General features: G+C 45.6%; 1 protein-coding gene across 1 annotated transcript in view; it reads right to left on the bottom strand.

Moving 5' to 3' along the window:
• The window catches only part of AOAH (acyloxyacyl hydrolase), a 98,069-nt gene that overhangs the window by 29,798 nt on the left and 47,018 nt on the right, over positions 1-21,253 (bottom strand). Inside the window, exon 12 of the mRNA XM_023751032.1 lies at positions 10,307-10,398. Coding sequence (XP_023606800.1) covers positions 10,307-10,398 — 92 coding nt within the window. The remainder of the gene's footprint in view (positions 1-10,306; positions 10,399-21,253) is intronic.

Below are 21,253 nucleotides of genomic sequence, written 5' to 3'. Positions count from 1 at the left end.
AAACTCCTTCTTGAAACAGACCAGGTATAAACTAATGAATAGTAATTAAACTCAGAAGTACTTGATCACCCCTGACACCCACATGGGGAGATGTAATAAAAATAATTGTTGTTATAAGCCACTAACATTGGTAGCGCCTTGTTATATAATGACTAGAGGCTCAGTGCACAAAATTTGTGCATGGGAAGGGGGTCCCTCAGGCTGGCCTGCACCCTCTCCAATCCAGGACCCCTCGGGGATGTCCGACTGCCAGCAGTTGGACATCCCTCTTGTAATCTGGGACTGCTGGCTCCTAACTGCTTGCCTGCCTGCCTGCCTGATTGCCCCTAACCACCTCTGCCTGCCAGCCTGATCTCCCTAACTGCCCTCCCCTGCCGGCCTGATTGCCCCCTAACTGCTCCCTGCTGCCAGCCTGATCACTCCCTAACTGCTCCCCCCTGCCGGCCTGATTGCCCCTAACCACCTCTGCCTTGGCCCCTGCTACCATGGCTTTATTCAGAAGGACATCCAGAAGATGTCTGGTCTAATTAGCATATTACCCTTTTATTAGTATAGATAGACAACCAGGTGGAGGGTTACAGAATTCTAGGGAAAAAGCACTTTCCCTCAGATGTTTGAAGGGATCCATTGGCGCCTGGTCTCCTGGTGCTGTTGTCTGAGCTGTTCTGCTTCTTGATCCTTTGAGAATCTGCGGCAGCATCTCATTCCCAGTTCCTGGTTCTAAAATGCCACAGCGACAGGCTGGGATGGCTCTATTTTCATTCACAGTGTGAGACACTTTCAACCTGGAAATTCATGTCACTCAGTTCTGAGAGGTGTTCTCGATTACTTCATCGCTGTTTTCTTCTTCCTTTTTTTTCTTAGAATCCCTCTTATTAGGATATAGGGTCACCTAGACTGGTCTCTAATTTTCCTAGTTTTCTTTTCTGCCCCATCTCCCATATCTTTGTCTTTTGCTTTATTTTCTGGGTGATAGTCTCAATGTTCTCATTCTAGGAAAATCATCTTATGTCACTAGTGTAATTTCCAAGGGATCTTTTTTGTTCTTTGAATGTTTCTTTAAATTTAGCACAATGTTCTTGTTACATCATTGAAATAGCTTATCTTTTTGAAGATATTAATTTTTAGTTACTTTTATAAGTAGTATATTAACTAGTGTTGTTGTTTTTTAAATCCCTAGTATACAAAGTTATAGTCTGTTTCCTTAAGGTTGATTTTTCTCTTTGCTTTTGTACTGTCTTTCACATTCAAGGTTTCCCTCAGATATCTATGGTCTTGGGTTGTTTGTTGGCTTAGAGTTAAAAGTGGAAACTGGTTGGAAACGAAAAGCTGGTTGGAAAGAGAGCCCCTGGGTGGGGCTTGCTGCTCTGGTCCTCACCAGCGGCTGGCCGGGCCTTTCTCGGGGAGCCCCTGCTGTCCGTGTCTTTTGGGGGCTTTCCTCTTGGGGTGTGCAGATTCCTCAGGAAAGGATCTTCCTGTCCAGCCAGGTTGCCCACACTCTGGGTTGGGAGGTGTGTGGGCCTCAGCGGTCAGCACGCATGTGATTTACTAGGGTGTCCCTCTCCCGACTCATGGCCAGTGGCTCCCAGTCCAGAAGTCCTTCATCTCAGCCTCTCCAGAGAAGAAACCCCTAGGCTTATCCCAGATCCAGTGAGGGCTTCTTCGTCCCCCCATCCCCACCCCGGGTGGAGTTGGGAAGAGATCTGAGGTTCTAGCTGCAACCTTTCAACCAATACTTCTGTGTGTAGCAGCACCCTCACTTCTGGCGCTACCATAGGTAGCTGATTCCCAAGCCTTCTAGAGGTCCTGCCACGTAAGCGGGTTGCTTCTCCCCATTCCCTCCTGCCAGCTTAGGATGCCCGTGCCTGAGTGGGCGCAGTCAGGGACCACTGGCCTTCTGCTTTCTGGCTCCCAACAGGTTGTGGCTCTTTGTCCTTGTGGACAAACTCATTTGCCGCCATTATAGATGGGCTTCCCAGGGGAGAGAAGTCTGCTTCATTACCCAGAAGCCCGAACTCTACAAACTGCATTGTTTATGACCTCTGCCTTGCTTATTTTATTCTAGTATGAAAAAAAAGGGGGGAAAGGGACATAAGATCCGAATTCAATACTAAAATAATTTCACGGTCAATAAAGAGGGGCTATTTTCCTTTGGGAAAATAATTGTTACCATACCTATATTTTTGATAATTCTAAAAACAAAATTTATGGACTGAAATATTGTTTTGCTCATGCCCTGCTCATGGAGAGTAAATAGTGTGGATACTGAATTATGGATACGGTTAGTTGCACCGTATCTTCTTATTACAAGAACATAGAAATCTTTACCATAGGTGAATGAACATTCTGATCAGAAACAGCATCTAAAATGTTGGGATTAAGGTTTTGTATGAGGCACTAGAAAGTATTTCATGTAATCAAAGACACTGTTTTCTTTTATCTCCACCTCAAGTACATAATCTCTCCTGTAAATTCTAGGAATTGAATTTGTCAGGGAGTGCTCAGGAGAAGATAGAGGGATCGATACAATATTTTGAGAAGCTTATAACACAATATTTTGAGATGCCTACAAATTGAGAAGATTGCTTAATAGAACATTACCTGTAGACAGGGTCAGCTGACCTTGAATTAACAGGATAAACAGTGTGCACAGGAAGGCCTACTGTGACCACCTTTCTGGTTTTGAATCCCCCTCCGCTTGCTCCCCTATCCTTAGTTGAACTCAGGGTCCCAGTCTGATTTTGTTTGTTTCTCTCTTTTTCCTCTGTTGTGCTTCAAAGCCCAGTCCCATGGGCTAGTAGGCGAGGCGATGGCTTCAGTCTGTAATCTGAGGGGTGCAGATGAGGAGTATAGAAAGTTCTCGTCCTCACACCTCCCCCGATGACCAAGGTGCTGGTGACGGCAGCACAGGGAGTGGAACTGCAAGTACTAGTATACCCGACTAAATCCCGGATTTTATCAGCTCCATCTACTGTGGGGCCCAGAAGTACAGCCTTCCATGTGAGGACACGCAGGTCAGATTTTGCTTTTTAAGAATAAAATTCAAAATAGGTAAGTCTCAGACACAGTGTCTACGAGTTGCTTAGTTGCTTTTCCCAACATGGGCTCAGGTAACACAGAAAACCACTTTCTCTGAGAGACGTCTAATCCCACTCCCCTTCCATGTCACTACGACGGAAAGAAAGACAAAATAAAAAAAGAATAAAATCAAGGATGAGCCTCGAGAGTAAAGCAGACAAATGAAAGTGGTTGACTTGGAACGTAAACATGATCTCCTCCTACGTTGACTCACAGCAGAACCTACTTGGAGAGAGGCAACTCAGTAGCTTCCCAGAGGCTTGGCAGGTCGGAGGTTTTGGGACAAACCAAGTGGGATGTTGTTCAAGGGACAGTGATGTACCAGGTGCTGGTGACTTTTCTGAGGCCGGGGGCACAGCTAGTTTGGGTTTAAATTCTGAGGTGCTATGAAGTTGAATCTCAGGGAATCCGTCACAGAACTGACAGGGGCTCAGAAGGCTAGCAGCAGGGCCAGAGAGAGGAAAATGGTGATATTTGCTGTGAAGGGTTAGGGCAGGGGAGTGGTTAGGGTAAAACTGGATAACACCGAGACCAGACAGGCTTTCTCCGGGGACCTCTACGAAAAGGGTAGAGTTTCCTTTCTGGTGTGGGTGGAGGTCAGGCCAGCCTGGGGATGGATTAAAGACCTTTAAACGTTCCTTCCAGTTCCTTCCAGTCCCAGAGCCACGTGGAACCGCTAGGTCACTGCAGCACAGAACAACCAGGGTTTCGGCCTCAGGGAGAGAGAAGCAGGCAGAAGACGGTTTGCTGTGTATTCAGGGAGATTGGCAAAGGCTAATTATGCAAGGTTGTGTGCAGGGGAGGACGGCTGCAGAGGAAGTTCTGGGAGTTCAGACATGAAAAGATGATCAAGACAGCGTGACAGATTTTGAATTTGGAGCAGCAAAGTAGTACAAAGGAATAGACTTCCTTGGCGTCGTGTTCAATAATTCATGAGCCGCTCAGATAGGCTTCCAACCTGGGAACCTCCCGCTAAGATTCCGGCTCTGAGCTCGGAGCAGTTGTAGCTCTTTTCACCCTGGCTTTTCTCAGCCTCAGATCTGGTTCTAGGTCCCTGTCTCAGGGTAAACATTCACCTGTGATAAAGCAGAGACTTGACGGCTGTGGCTGCATCCTAATCTGCAAAGCTCATTTCCGACAGAAGACAGTGTTGATAATCTAAACAGCATTTCTCAAAGGAGGCTCTGAAACACGAGTTTCTTGAGGGGTACCTTTATCCTAAAACAGATTATATCTCGTTCTGTGGTCAAACAAGTTTAGGAAATATTTCACATAATATCTTGGAGATCCATAAAGGGTTTTGGCTTATAAAGGCTCTGATCAGCCCCACAGGGAATAAACTTGTTTTCCTTTATTTAAACAGCAGTTAGAAAAAATATTTGACCGAGGAATCTCCTTTAAAATGTGTTTAATGCCCTTTACCATCTCGTGGGACTAGTGTTTCACAGACAGGATTTGAGGAGTACGGCTGAGTGTTCTCTGAGACCTGGATTTGGGCATTGGCGTTGGAGATGGCCCAAAATCTCAGGATCAGGAGGTTACAAGACTTCTGCCAGGGAAATGTGGAGGCCTTGTATTTACTTTGACTAGTTTAGATGGCAAAATGATATCCCTCGCAAGAAATCCCCACAGCATTCACAGAGAGCACTACAGCCTGCTCACGGCAGCATATTGAGAAGAGTGAGGACTGGAATTAAGGGGACTGTCTGTCAACAGGAGAAGGCAGCAGCCTGTACTGTGAGAGGCCACACAGAATCGCACAGGAACCCAAAGTGCTCCGGGAGGAGTTGCTGGGGCGAAGCAGTGGTTTATGGAGTGTTTATGCACAGTATGATGTCACTTGTGGCAGAATTCCAGCCAAGCATTGATTTCGTTACGTGCAAATATCTGCACGTAATCACGCAGGCTCTGGGTGAAGTCACACGAAATTGAGGACAGAGCTTTCTTCTGGGAAAAGGGGTGAAATTGGGGGAGGGTTCCAGCTTTTTACTTGATGTACCTGAGTCATTTTTTAAAATGCAAATATATTCACGATTTGAGTAAAAACATTTAAAAAAAGGAAAATTTAAAAATAAGTAGAGTCGACGGGGAGTCATCACAGTGGAGAGACCTGTCAGTATACGGCGGGGAGAGTCCTCTGGGTCGGAGCCACAGTGCCCGGCTGGTCCTCCACGCCCCAGGGCAGCGACGCCACCTGCACCATCCCTTCTTGTCTTCTCTGGGGCCGTGTTCCTCCCTTCGCCCACTACCCTCTCTCTTTTGCATCTTCCTACCACTAGGCATGCTGCAGGCTTTCCTGTCTAAAGATGTCTCCCTGATCTTTTGTTCCCCAGCAACTATCACCCCACTTCTCTGCTCCTTTTGATAGTAAAACTTATTTTTCTTTAAAGACTAGTATATTGATTTTTAAAGAGAGAGAGGAAGGGAGAGGGAGAGAGAAACATTGATGTGAGAGACAAATATTGGTTGGCTGCCTCCTGCACGCCCCCTACCAGGGATTGAGCCTTCAACCTGGGCATGTGCCCTGACCGGGAATCGAACCGGCAACCTTTCAGTGCATGGATGACACCCAACCAACTGAGCCACGCCGGCTAGGGCTAAAAGTAACATTTCTTGAGTTGTGGATGCTCAGCTGCATTTACTTCGCTGCCTCCTGAACCTCTTCTCTCCCATCAGGCTCCATCTCCGCTCACTGAGATGTCCCTGAGAGCCGCCCGCGATCACTGTCCACACACCAGGGCCCCGCTCAGCTCCCGCCTCCTCTGCCTCGAGCAGCATTTGGCTGAAGTCCTGTCTCCTTTGGAAACACGTTCCTCCCTTGGCCTCCAGGACACCGAACCTTCCAGGTTTCTTTCCACTGCGAGGCTGTTCTTTCTCATCTTCTCTTCCCGAGCCTCTCCGTGCTGGGTCCCCAGTGTCTGTCCTCAGTCTTTCTCTCGCCCACTCCCTGGAACAGCAGTTCTCTATTTTTGGCTCTCAGTCTGCTTTACACTCTTAAAATGACTGAGAAACCCAGAGAGCGTCTGTTTATGAGAGCTACAGCTGTCAATATTTATATATTAGAAATTAAAACTTAGAAAACGAAAGGAACATTTAATTTTAAAATAATGATATCCATTACATGTTAACATAAATAACATTTTTTTCCCTGTAAAAATGTTTTCCAATGCGTACCCGCAATGAGCGATAAGGTTAGGATCATTTTACCATTTTTCAAATCTCCGACGTCTGTGTGAACAGAAGCCCGCCGGCTGCTCACGTCTGCCTCGGCGTCCCGTCGGCTGTGATGGTTGTTTTGGAGGAAGCATGGGAAGAAAACCTGGTCTTAAACACACACGTTGTTGGGAGAGGGAGTAGCATTGTAATGTCCTCTTTATTTAACTTTGGATAAGCTGCTTGGATGTTATACCAAAACTTGTCAAATGGTAGTTTCTCAGAGACTGACTAGCTGTATTGTGGAATCGGAAATGATATCCGTGACCTCTCTGCCCCTGGTTGCATGGACGTGTGCTGGTCTACCTTGTGCTCCGAGTGGGTTGGTTCTCACGCAGGCTTCTATGCATGGTACACGGGTCGCGGAGAAACGCTGGCTCATGGAGTGATGCAGGCACGCCAGATGCTGATGCATTTATGAAACGACATTAAAACCCACGTCCGTTGCCAGCGCCGCCTGCCTCATTAGCAAGGCCTTGGAATCCTCGGGAGCTGTCGAGGCCACAGAAGAGCCAAGTTTTCCAAAATTCACATTTTTCTTTGAAAGCTCAAATGTGCTGATGAGCAGTCAATGCTGTTATTTGTTTTCCTCGAAGTGACACGTTCATCTGATTCATTTTGGATAAAATATCTGCTGTATCCAAGACTGAGTAACCATAGTTTGCTTTCCAAGCTTTTTTTTTTTTTCCCAATAAAAAAGGTGTTCCGTGAAAAACTTACTGATTCTGCTCGCAAGTCAACACGCAGGTGCTTGACCTTAAGACAATCATCACATTTTATTTGCAGCAAAAGTGCTTCATGCAGCCTTCCCATTTCATGAGATGAGATTTATATATATATATATATATATATATATATATATATATATATATATATATATATATATATATATATAAATAAATAATTGATTTTTACAGAGAGGATGGGAGAGGGATAGAGAGTTAGAAACATCGATGAGAGAGTAATATCGATCATCTGCATCCTGCATGCCCCCTACTGGGGATGGAGCCTGCAACTAAGGTACATGCCCTTGACCAGAATTGAACCCGGGACCCTTTGGTCCGCAGGCCAACATTCTATCCACTGAGCCAAACTGGCTAGGCCTCATGAGCTGAGATTATTTATAAGACCTGCACTTATTTTAATAGAATTAGTGACTTTTTTCTGAGTCATAGGCAACGTTTTGAAGGGAATATCTCCCCCGCCCTATTAAACCAGGAGTGTGTGCAGGTGGAGACCATAGGACTCCTAATACAGTTGGGTGCTACTGCTTTGACCCATGCTCAGATGGCAGCGATTTTACCCGCCACTGCTTTTGCACCGTTGGTAGAGCAAAAGGGAAATACTGTCTTAATATTGTTGTGAGAATAGTTTTTACCTTGTGGACCTCCTTAGACACCCCCCAGGGGTCCATGGACCACACTTGGAGAATCACTAATGTAGACTATATCCTCTCCAATCAGCCTCACCCATCTGCAAAAGGCCAATGCTAATTATTTGTTTTGCAAAGTATAATTATAGGACAGCTAATCATGGACAATTATAGCACATGTAATTTTTGAATAATGGATTTAATAAGGTTATTAAGCTCATTAGTGTTTAGTACTTACATGTCTTTTTAAAAAAAACCATGAAATTAGGTTAGCAAATCTTAGCGGCAAATCCCTTCTCTCCCATTTTCTATGTTTAATGCCCCAAGTGTCTTGGTTTGCAGTCATACACTGCTCTTCAAAACTGTTCTCTCATGTGATGTCTATTGGGTCAGAGAGAATAGGTAACCTCTAACTGTCAGATTCTAGGACACCGCTCATCAAAGATGTGTGTTTAAATGTCCTTGAACGACACTTGTGACAATGGCTTTGTCCATTTCCTTCTAAGCGTTTGCTATGTTTCTGGCCCAGATAGCAAATTTAATGCAGAGGCAGAGGGAGCAAATTATACTCTAGACAATTCCATCTAATTCACACCCACTTATGTGGACTCCCTGGTCTCACTCTAGGCTCTCCAGCTGGATATGGTAACTTGGTAATTGCTTTTGGTTGTTTTGGCTTTCATAACTTCTGATGGGTAACATCAGCTTCTTTCTCCCTTCCTTCCTTCCTTCCTTCCTTCCTTCCTTCCTTCCTTCCTTCCTTCCTTCCTTCCTTCCTTCCTTCCTTGATCTACGAGTGTTGCCATATTTCTCCTCCCAGCCCCCTCTGCTCCCCATTTAAGGAACCTCTTTATCATTTAGCCCTGGCCTGTAGAACTCCACTGATTGGACCGGCTCCTGGCCCCACTTTCAGAAGGAGGTGATTTGAACAACCACAAATGTGGTTATTTTTGTTAAGGATTTGGAGTCACCTGTCTCCCTCTCTGGAGTTTGTTTGGAGGAAAGAGTACACCTATAGGACATGAATGGAGTACCACTGCAACTGACAGCTGGTCAAGCACCCAATATCCCACAGGGCGGGGCTTACCAGGCATGAGCTCGACTCTTAGAGCACAGTAACCCTGGCCCTAAGGAGACATGGCTCCTAGACCTTTTCTAGCTCAGATCCATAAAATGGCATGTATTGTCTCAGGCACAGCTAGCCAAGGGGTGGGGAAAAGCATATTTGCTTGAGAGAAGCAAGACATCTCTCCCCAGGAGTTTCCTCCAACGCTTCTAAATCAAGCAGCATCCTAAAGTAGGATGCCGACTTGAACATCATGTTGTTCTATAACCGCTAAGCTTGCACACTGGCGAGAACTTCAGAGACCAGGTGCAACTCAACTGCATCATGTACATGAGGCCCAGGGATGCTAAATGTCCCACCTAAGTCCACACAGACCAGACCCCTGTACCTGTAAATGCAGTTTACCTCCTAATCTGCCACACCAACTCCGGGGCATGGTAGATATCGCTTTTAAAGGAGAAGTCCTCTCTTCCTGAAGTTTGGTATTGTTTCCTATCCTTCTGGGCCGTGGCTTCTTTAACTTAAATAGGATTTTCCTGTGAGTTAATTGCTTTTGGAGGCAATCTGAACACAAAGCGCTGTTTTCAATCTTAAAAATATATTTTTGGCTTCTCATCATTTCCTTCCTAATGTTAGGTTTCTTGCCCCCAAGCTAACCACCTCATATAGGGTTTTTTCTTTTTCTTTTGTCTTGGACCAACTCAATTGCTTTCTGAGTCACACTGGGAGAAAACAAAGCAAAACACATGATTTTAAGGGTTATTGCTGTTTGAATTCTCTGAAACCAGAGAGTCAAGAGAACAGATTCTGTTAATGTGTCGAAGGATGTAAAGATTCACAGAGTTGTGTTTTGGCACATTTATCTTGTATTCTTGTTACTTATACTTTTATCTCATCTGTCCTACTTGAATGAGATTTGACTACAGAGATGGGACAAGCCTTATTAAACTTTAAGACATTTATACCATCTGCACCCGATTAGGTAGCAAGTACTTAACTATTTTTAAAATAAATGAGTAAAGGTATAATCAAATAAATTATTCACAATATGCAATGTCCTCCATTAAATACAAATGGGGTGCATAAGCTGTGAATGGCTGTTCCCAGGCTCTGAGTCAACACCCAATCGCACATAGCAAAGTGGTCTGTGCCACTCAGACTGTCCACGCATCATCTGTACCTTCCTATCTAGAGCATTGATGCCAGCATGATTCCAGGACCTTGAGCCCTGCCTATTAATTTTATGAATATTAATTTATGCAGGTAAATAATCAAGTAAAGTTCTTGGTCCCTTGACTCAGAAAACCTTAGCCATGTGTTGTATATTTTCTGTCAGAGGTCAACTCTACAGCTCCCTCGGTGGGAATACTCCCTTCTCGCCTGCACTGATTAATAGAATTCGCATTACATCCCACCGGGTGGTGGACTATGTCAGGGGTGGGTTTGTTGTGTGTCACTCATATTCTAGAAGCCATTCCTAATAATTCACATCTCAACATCTTAGAAGAAAGCCCCATCTTCTGCTCTATTTTTACATAGATGCACTGAAATATTTGAAGGTTTGTAAACATACATACCCGCTAGTGGCGTTCAGAAATCCAGTAGCACCAGAAAGTTGGGGCCAGTCAAGCTCATCGGTAAGTGCTGTGGGTAAGTTGAAGAAGGATTTCTAAAGAAAAAATAAAGGGGTGATCATCAAAATGGTCATTTGTTTTCTACAAGTAGTAAGGTTATTCATTGCTTAGGCATTGCTCTCTGTCTGTCTCTCACTCTGTCTCTTAATCCCTCTCTTTAAGGGACTTGGGCATTTAAGGCATTTGCCTCTTAACTTTAACCAGCATCAGGACATTCACAAACATGCGCATCCCTCCTGAACTCGCTCCCCGTCAGTGGCTGGGAAAGATGCAGAGCGCATGGCAGTGCTGACTCATCCCTCACTTGAAAGGGATGTTTCAGCAGGTGGGTACACTTCCTACTCTTATAAACTTGCTGAGATTTTCTCCATATTTGAGTTTAGACATTCAGGAAATCGACTGCCTGGAAAGTAATAAGACCTAAGCCCCCAGCAAAAATGCCTTCTTGAGTTCAAAGCTCTGCCCTCAGTCAAGAAGAGGGTGCCTCCTGCCCTCCTTGAGGGTGTCAGACGCCTTTGAGAATCTACTTATGGTTCCTTTCCCACAAGGTGCACATGTGCTCAACGATGAGTTCAAGGACTCCTGACACCGTGCTGACAGAATTAGGATTCATTGACCACATTTCTATGGCTTGTGCGAACTCGGAGAAGAGAATGCTCTCGGCTGTGCCCCCTTCGTGTTTCTGTGATACATGTCCTTGGGAATGAACGCCCTTCTGCTCTAATTTCTAGAGAAAGATTACCTAGACCAGTGATGGCGAACCTTTTGAGCTCAGCGTGTCAGCATTTTGAAAAACCCTAACTTAACTCTGGTGCCGTGTCACATATAGAAATTTTTTGATATTTGCAACCATAGTAAAACAAAGACTTATATTTTTGATATTTATTTTATATATTTAAATGCCATTTAACAAAGAATAATCAACCAAAAAAATGAGTTCGCGTGTCACCTCTGACACAGGTGTCATAGGTTCGCCATCACTGACCTAGACTGATGTTTTCAGAATAGGGTTGCCAGATGTAGCACATAAATGTCCTGCTAAATTTGGGTTTCAAGAAAAAAATGTGGCCATAACCGGTTTGGCTCAGTGGACAGAGCATTGACCTGTGGACTCAAGGGTCCCAGGTTTGATTCTGGTCAAGGGCATGTACCTTGGTTGAGGGCACATCCCCAGTAGGAGGTGTGCAGGAGGCACCTGATCGGTGTTTCTCTCGTATCGATGTTTCTAGCTCTCTATCCCTCTCCCTTCCTCTCTGTAAAAATCAATAAAATATTTTTTAAAAAGAAACAAAATGTGGTGTAGACACACAATGGAATACTATTCGGCTTTAAAAAAGGAAGTTCTGACACATGTGGCAACATGGACGAAGCTCAAGGACATTATTCTAAGTGAGATAAGCCAGTTTCACAAAAAGATAAATACTGTATGATTCCACTCATGTGAAGCTTTTAGAGTTTTCAAACTCATAGAAACAGGAAGTAGAAAGATGAGTGCCAGAGGGGGAAAGGAGAGTTGATGTTTTTTTCAGTAAAGGGTTAGTTTTGTAAGATGAAAGCGTTCTAGAGTTTGGTCCCATGATAATGTAAATATACTTAATTGTACATTTAAAATTTGTTGAAATAGTTTGATGTTATGTGTATTTTAGCACAACTAAAAGAAGTGAATATGCAAAATTTTTAATCTCAGGTACACAAGGAATAATTTGTAGTATAAGTATATCTCATGAAGTGTTTGGGATATACTTTTACTTCAGAAATTCACATTGAACTGGGTGTGCTGTATTTCACCTGGGAATCCTAGTTTGGATAAACACTCTGAAAGCCAGTGTTCCCTTTTTGCCTTGGCTGACAGGAAACCTCGATGTCTGGCTACAGGAAGCAATTTATCGTAATGTCATTGCCTCCATGTGCCTTTCGGGGAGTTTCCTTCTAGGAATTTGCATTGAATTTTTATCATAAACGTACTATTTTGTAATGAGGAAAAAACACACAATAAAGATACAATTTTAATCACATACTTTTTAAAGTGACCCCCTGATATTCACCTGTAACTGAAAAATAAAATTTTAAAAATATAGATTTTCAAATCTTTAATGAGACACGAAGTGTGGCTTTTCCTTCCCCAACAGCCTGAGATTCCAATTCTCTATAAGAGCCAAGGTGAGGAGCCTCATGGGAGAGGAAGTGAGCAGGAGGCTGGGCCATATGCCACTTGAAAAATTGCATTCAATGCTATGATTGCTTTGAAGTGATTGGCTTTGAGATATTAGCTTTATTTTTAATTCTAAAAGAACATTAAAGAAGGACTCTTTAAGTTCCTCTGAAGGGGGCATGGGTTTTCAATACTGAAGACGGGATGCCAGGGATTGGCACTTCATCCTCACCCCTCAGCAGGAGGCACCCACTGTGTTCTGCTCAAAATTCCCCCAAATGCGGTGACTCAGCTACTCTCTGTTTTGGTTTCCATTTCTCCTGCCACTATAATAAAATGTTTTCTCTCTCTGTGTGTGTGTTTTTTTTAATCTTATTGTTTCCCCCTAGGTTTGTCTGTTTATGTGTTTGCTGTAGGAACTAAGAATATTCAGTTCTGCTACAGAGTTGGGAAAAGCAAACAGAATGGGTGAAACGCATAAGATGTGTTAAGCTGAGATAGTGAATAAACAGGTAGGTGGCTTGTGAGACGTGGGCAGAACTTACGAGCTGTGTTCCGTAAGAGCTTTCAAACATAAAAGGTGTGAAAAGTTGAAAGAACAATGAGATTCGCCCCACACCGCTCTCCCACCTCCTTAGTCATGTGCATGGGGACCACCCCATGTCTGGGACAGTGGGTAGGGACTGGGCTTTCACAGGAAGTTGCTGGGTGCCGGGCAAAGATTGTCCTCTAGGAATCAGGGGATCTGACTTTTATATCTGGCTCTACAAATGCAGTAAAGCTCCATGGTTCGGACCTGACACATTAGAAGTGGGGTCCATTCTCCATGCAGCCCCACGCTCAGCCAGGGGTGGGTTTCTCAGATACGATTCTTAGCTCCACAGTGGGGAAGAGGAGACGTTGAGGGAGGAGTAGGACAGGGGAGGCCATGGTCAGGCACCTGTCTTGGGAAGTGGAGTGTCCATGTCCCTCGTATTCTCCCAGCTGGGAGAGGATGCCCCAACCAGCCCTGGAATCCTCCCCATCAGGATTTCCGCAGGAGTGGACAGCGCCCGGTGCTGAATCACAGCCAGGAAGAAGGCGGATTTACATCCCGCAGCCAGAGCCCAGGAAGGTCAGTCAGTCAGCTGCATAGGTTTTTCCTGGTTATTTGACAAACCTTTAAATAACGCAAATCTGTGTTTTCCCAGTGACACATCTTAGACTTCCCTTATGGTGTCATGGTGAGGTGTTATGGTGAGGTTTTAATACTCCTCGCTGTGCAAAATCAGGGAAGATGTGGCTTTGCCAGTGTCTCAGGTTCAGCATCTCCTATAACTCTAGATTATTCCCCTCTGGACCTCAACAGGGCTGTTGGGAGGATGGGAGGTCAGCGAGAGAGGCAAGTTGACAAGTAGAAGCCCTGCACTGGTTCAGGGTGGATCACCGAGTGTCCCTTCCCAAGTGGACTGTCCCAGGTGTCAGAGGAGGGCATTTTATTACCAGCCAATGAAAAAGATTGGAGCTGACAAGTGGAAGCCTCCACATATTTTCCTTCCTTAGTGAATTTGGTCGATAAAAATGAGAAGTAACAGCCCCTAATAGCGATGGTTTTATAGACCCTAGCAAAAAGAGTGTTTAAGTCATATCATATTAAACACTAAACGCCTTACTCACGCAACATTATACCCAAGATCGTTCAGGCATTTAAGGCAGGAAGTATGCAAATTAAGATCTCCCTCATCAATTCCTGCTTAGGCCTCTTGAGCATTTATGTTCTCAGGAAACTCGCCTTAAATGTGCCTTAAATGTACATGTGTGGGAGGACTTACTATTTATCAGGAGAAATGTTTCAAGTCTGTAAAGAGCATCAGAAACTTGATGATTATTAAGTCAAAATGAAGTCAATTTTGCTTCAAAATTCCTTCTGATTTTATCAGTGACATAAAATTGTTTTCATGTCCTAATGGTCATGTGTATACTGTTTTGGTGCACTATTTTTATATACTAGTACTCTGTGTGTGTATTTCTACGCATTGAGAAAGTCCACTGGTTCTCATTTTTAATGAATATTTAGTAGAAACAAATCCTTTGGATTTGGGGATGTTTTAAGCCTTAGTTTCGACAAGCAACTTATATTTGGGTTTCTCAAAGACATCTTAAGTGAGAGAAAGAGTAATAGCATCTATCACACATTCGTCTGGTCCTGCCAATTTCCCGATGACAGGGAATCTTTTTGGTGCCTTTATTTCACTGTTTACATTTGAGCCCTCCTGGCCCAGCAGTGCCTGTGGACAATTTGCACAGAGTATTCCCTTCTCTAATACTCTTAACTGAGTTAGAACTAAGTGGATTATTTTCAAATAGTACAGAGTCACTTGGAGGAACCTGCAGCCAACTGCTGATGGAAAAGATATGAAAAATACCATCATTACCATCATTATTATGCTAAGTAAAATAAGCCAGGGAGAGAAAGACAAATACCATATGATTCCACTTATGTGTGGAATCTAATGAACAAAATAAATGAAAAAACAGAAGAGAAACAGACTCATTGGTACAGAGAACAGACTGACAGCTGTCAGAGGGGAGGGTGTTGGGGGCCTAGGTAAAAAAAAGTCGAAGTGATTAAGCAAAAACAAAAAGAAAAAAAGAAATGATCTCATGTGAGTCCTGTAAGGTTAGTAAGAGGGAGCCAGGCAAGGAGTTTAAGCATTGGAAACGCCAAATACAAAAACCCAAGGCTAAATTCATAATATGATGTATAGGGAACACCAACAATCCCCCCCTCCAAATGAACACCCCAAATATCAAGTATACCAGTTATCTATAGCTATGCAATAAAATTTACTCCAAGTTTAGCAACAAAACAACAAGAGAGCCCACTGCATGGGAGAACATATTTGCCAATGTTATCACCGATAAGGGTTTAATCTCCAACATTTATAGGGAACTCATACAACTTAACAAAAGGAAGATAAACAATCCAATAAAAAAATGGGCAAAGGACCTATAGAGGCACTTTTTGAAAGAGGACATACAGAAGGCCAGAAGACATATGAAAACATGCTCAAAGTCACTAATCATCTGAGAGATGCAAATCAAAACAACAATGAGGTACCATCTCACACCTGTCAGAATGGCTATCATCAACAAATCAACAAAGGACAAGTGCTGGAGAGGATGTGGAGAAAAAGGAACACTCATGCACTGCTGGTGGGAATGCAGACTGGTGCAGCCACTGTGGAGAACAGTATGGAGTTTCCTCAAAAAACTAAAAATGAAACTCCCATTTGACCCATTGATCCCACTTCTAGGAATATATCCCAAGAAATCAGAAACACCAATCAGAAAGGATATATGCACCCATATGTTCATAGCAGCACAATTCACCATAGCTAAGATTTAGAAACAGCCTAAGTGCCCATCAGCAGATGAGTGAATAAAAAACCTGTGGTACATCTACACAATGGAATACTATGCTGCTGTAAAAAAGGAGTTCTTACCATTTGCAACAGCATGGATGGAACTGGAGAGCTTATGCTAAGTGAAATAAGCCGGTTGGAGAAAGATAAATACCACATGATCTCACTCATTTGTGGAATATAATGAACAATGTAAACTGATGAGCAAAAATAGAGCCAGAGTCATAGAAGCATCGAATAGACTGTCCAACCTCAGAGGGAAGGCAGGGGAGGGTAAGAGATCAACCATAGGACTGTACGCATGTATATAAGCATAACCAATGGACACAGACAGTAGGGAGGTGAGGGCATGTGCTGGGGAGTGGGAGTGGCTGGGGAGAGGTCAATGGGGGAAAAAGGAGACATATGTAATATTTTAAACGATAAATAATTTAAATTAAAAAAGACCCCATATACACGACATACACACTGACCAATAACAATAGCTGCTCAGTCTGGGGATGATGTCTATTCAATGCACAAACTTCAACTGGAGCTAAATCAATAACTCTCAGGGGAAAGGTATGCATTTCTTCCATGACCCTAGGCCAGTTCAAAAACGTACAAGGCAGCGAAGAAATAGTCAAATAAAGAATTCTAGTAAAATAGGACCCGTAAACATGTAGAAGACAGAATGGCAAGCAATAATCTTTCATCGTTTTGCCTGAAAATAGCTCTTTTTATTACTTTGTTACCTTGCTGGCTCCTCTTAGCCTCTTCCTTCCCCTTTTCTATTATTTATGATTTCCGCGCCAACCCCGTGATTTGTTGATTCAGTGAACTGACGGCTGCATCTATCTAACTGTCCCCCCGCAAATGAAAACGCATCGCGCAGTTGGCCTTGACCGAATTCAATTCCTTCCATCATCACTTGCAGAGAGACTGGAGAACTGCAGCAAAATTCATAACCGTGAGGACAACAGGAGTTTAAAATGTCCTGCTCTTACAGAGAATATCACACGCCAATTCTTTCCTGGGGCCCGGGAAACGAATTCTTCCACAAGCAGGCCAGTAGGGTGCCCCTCAGAGAGGGTGACGCACACCCTCGTTTGGTTTTGTAAAGTGGGGTCATTTCTTAGGTGTCAATCAGGCTGTCGTTTTTCTGGGGTGAGGGTATTCTCCATTTTCTGAGAGGTGATGTCCGGAATTTGGCTCTGGCAGAAGCCCCAAGTCCGCAGTCAAGCCCCAGCGGGAAGGACATGGGACGCTGTGAGGAGGGCAGCCAATGACCAGGCCTGACTGGGCTCTTACTCGCTCGTATGAAATGATCTCATTTCCTCCCTCCCCCCTTTTTCATCTCCTCCCAAGAAGCTGTCACAGAACCTGGCTGCTTCTGTTCCTCTGACTGGCGCCCGACGGCCCTGGCGCAGCCTCTGGCCAGAGTCCCTGTCTCCTCATTGTTGTGACTATTCAGTTCTGCCACTGGCCTGTGAAAACGGTCATAGACAATATGTAAATAAATGAGCATGCTGCATGCCAATAAAACTTTATCTACAGAAACAGGCGAAGGGCCGCATTGGGCCTGAGGGCCGTTGTTTGCTGACCTCTGCTCCAGGGTCTGCCAGACTGGTTCTAGCGGGGCTCCATGTAAAACCGCATTATCTTGGGTAAATTAGCTAAGCTCTCAAAGTCTCCATTTTTTTTCTTTTACAGTTTTTAAAATCCTCACCAGAGGATATTTTTTCCATTGCTTTTTAGAGAGTGAAAGGGAAGGAGCGGGGCGGGCGGGAAGAAAGAAACATTGATGTGAGATAGACACATTGATTGGTTGCCTTTTGCACCTGCCCCAACAGGAAGTGGGGAGTGAACCCATAACCCAGATACATGCCCTGGACAGGGAATCGAACCCGTGACCCTTCATTACACAGGCTGATGCTCTAACCACTGAGAAACACCACCAAGGCTAAGTCTCCATTTCTTTATCTATGAAATACAACAGGGTCATTTAGTATTAAACGAGAGAATACTAAGTACAATGCCTGGCGTTTGGTAAACACATATTTGCTTAATGTTATCATTATGAGTTTCTGTGTCTGTCTTTCCAATGAGACTTGAAGCTCCTTGAGGTTAGAGACTGCTTTTCACGTCTGGAGCCCAGTTGTCCACCTTCTCTCTTTCCCCTGTTTCTAATACAAGAGCTGCCACAGTGTTAGGTGGGCACATGGCTGTGCAGCCAGGGCATGCTCTTGGCAGCTCCGCTGCAGCGTGGGGTGGCCCTGTGACTAGGTTATGAAGGATGGGGGGTGTGCGAGTGACGTGTACCACCTCTGTGTCAAGTTCTCCCTTCTCCTTCCCTACAGGTGGGAGGCGGTAAGAGTGGGGAGCAGCCACCTTGGACCCAGGTGGAAGCTGCATGTTGAGGATGTCTGCCTGTCCGGCCAGGCCTGCCTGCCTGCCTGCCTCTGGATAATTATGAGAGAAAAACACACTTCCATCGTAAGTCATCGAGTTTTGGGGATTCTTTGTTACGGCAGCCGAGCCTATACCCTGCTTGCCTCATAACGAGTCTTCTAAGGACTGACACACTCAGCCTTCCTGCCGGCTCTGGAATGTTTCTGACGTGGGACCATGACCTCTTTGCTCCTTCCCAGCCGTCTCTCCTTTGGGCTTTGTATCCGTCAGACTTTCAATGCTGATATAAACCCTCAATTCCTGCCTCTGGAATCTTTGGACCTTGTGTGTTTCATAATGCTCCCTGGATTTTCCTCCAGGAATGAGGGTTTAGCTCACCCACCTGACCAATCTTGCAGCCATCGCCTCGAGTAGGAAATCTCTAGGAAATCGTGCAGAAGCCAGTCTGGACCCCTAAGCACTTGGCAAGGGCTGAGATGGGTGTTCTCGGTCCCCTTCCGCCCCGCCAGGAAGTGGCCTGGAGGGAAGCGGGCAGTTGAATGAACCAATGACTGAATGGTGTGTAGCAATTGATATTCCAGCCATCCCCAATTATCTTCAAGTGCCAAAATGTCCCCTTTCCACATTCCAGTGGGTTTGAGATTCTAAGTGTTTCTCCTGCGATCAGTTAGTTCCACGAGGCCCATTTTATGGCCGAGGAGCTTGAGGGAGAGGGACGCCAAGCGGCGGATCTAATTAATCGGGGGCAGGAGACCGCGCTCCCATCTCAGCGGCGAGCGGGCGGCGCAGGTGTTTGGTGACTCACGCTGCCGCCCTGTGTGGGCACCGCCAGCTAATGTGCTGGAGAGCAGGCGTGGGGGCTGAGCGCGTATGAATGCCTCTCAGAAGCATGGAGCTCCAAGCACTTTCCTCTCGCTGTCTTTCCTAACACCGAGTGTCTGTCTGTAATTCTCGCACGTGGCGGTGAGAGCTGAGAGCACGGATGTTTTCGGCAGGATGAGCCCGCGAGAGCGTCCCATGCTGCTGGCAGGTGGCAGGCCCAGATGCTCACCTTGGGCAGGAACAGGGCCTTGAATTGATCGGGGCTCAAGGCGACAGACAGCCCGTCTGGTTCTGCTCCCGAGCAGGGGCCGGGAACAGAGGAGAAAGGCACCAGCGTGGCGAACACACTCTCCTTCCTGACAGAGTGAATGGGCCTCGGATCGAGGCCTCTCTTCTTCCCACTGAGCATCCTTCACCTGCCAGCCCTCGAGGTGTTCGAGGAGCAGGACGTGGATTGTGCCCACGTGTCCTAACCAACAGCCTTTCCGCATCTTAAAAAACATAGCAATCAAAGACAGCACCCTACCCCTTAAATACTTCTGGAGTGGACATGGAAGGAGGTGAGGTAGCAGTTCCATATTTTATATGCACCGTGGAAATCAGGCAGCAGTTTCTGCCTAATGGAAGCATGATGCTCACTGGGGCGTTCACAGTGCGGGGAGGGGGCAGTCGCCCGGGGGTTTGAGGCTGATGGCTGTGCTGTCTGCAGTCAGTAGAGTCTCCAAACAGGATCCACAAGTCAGCTCGAGAGGAATGACCGCAGAGAGCTTGACAGCCAGGAGCCGCCTTGCTCTCGGTGGATATGCATTTTCTGAGCCGGATGGAAGGTTCCTTTTGCCCTTGGCGCAGCACGAAACTCAATCCGTGCGCTTCCCCCACAGACAGCAGGCCAGGGTCGTGCTAGGATTTTATAAAGCGCAGGCATCAGTCTCCGCTGGCAAGAGAAACATTCGGGAAATCGTGTTTCAGAGTCGCCTCCCCCTCTGCTCACCCGCCCCCACCCACCATCCCATCCGGTTCGGCGATACAGGGCGGGCGTTTTTATGTTTTGGAGATGATCTTTGAGCAGATGGGGTCGAGGCAGGAGGGCGGCAGCTATTGTGGGCCTTGGTGATCTCGCCACCTTCCTTTCTTTGGCAACAAAACAACTCCAGCAGGGACTGCTTTTACAATGAAAGGAGAAAAGAAAGACAGCCTGCAAGTGTTTTCAGATCTGTTCCTTGTGTTCCTTTGAAATCTTTCAAAGTTGAGGCCTTCGCTGTGACAAGGAAGCTCATTTCGTACCTGACTCCTGGGGGCATCTGGGAGGGAAGGAAGCTGTTTAAGGGGAGGGCAGGACCACCCAGGCCCCCAGCGGGGCGAGGCTCAGGGCCCTGCTTCTGTGGAGCCACAGGGCGATTCTTCACACTCTCTTTATTGAACTACAAGTATCTTTCCAAATGAGCTCACTCCTAATCTAATTAGCGGTAAACAGGCCTCCTGGGCGCCACATTGCTTAACCGCTGGATGGCATGAGCCGGAGAGAAGGGGCTGCTCTAGGGAAGATCTCCGGCTGTGGCTTCTTTGCGGGGGTGCAGTTGGGATGGGTGATGCGTTTGCAGGGGTGTCTTCTGCTTTACAGGGAGACAGAGGCAAGCGCGTGTCGCGTGGTCTCACGAAGGAGTTGCCTATTTGTTCTTTGTGTGTCCCACACGCCTGAGGCTCTCCGAGGACTGGGTTCTTTCCACTCCGTCTCCACTGTGTCATCAGCCCCTGTCACAGGGCTCGGCGCACAGTAGGCCTTGGTGCACAGTAGGCCCCGGGCTAGTATTTGGCGATAGGTTGTTTGCCCTTGCAACAAGGTTTAAAAGCCGAACAACCAAAACATGAGGTGTGCTCTGAGCTCAACGTACCTCATGGCTGTCTGCGAGGCATGGCCCCCTCCCTAGGCTGACCCCCTGTGCACATGAAGAGGTTCCATAGGTAACACATTTTAAAAAATTGGAAGCTTTTAAAAAGGGAGCATGAGCCATAGTAGCCAAAATAAAGAAGCCATAAATCAGCTTCACATTTAGTCTCAGGGGAATGGTTTAGTAGTTTATGGCTTGTGCACTGAAGGAGATTCCATGGAACAGGGAAGAA

The sequence above is a fragment of the Myotis lucifugus genome, unplaced genomic scaffold, assembly GCF_000147115.1.
Source record: "Myotis lucifugus unplaced genomic scaffold, Myoluc2.0 scaffold_18, whole genome shotgun sequence".
NCBI lineage: Eukaryota > Metazoa > Chordata > Mammalia > Chiroptera > Vespertilionidae > Myotis > Myotis lucifugus.
The sequence above is the reverse complement of the archived record's forward strand: the minus strand, read 5'-3'. Positions and strand labels throughout refer to the sequence as shown.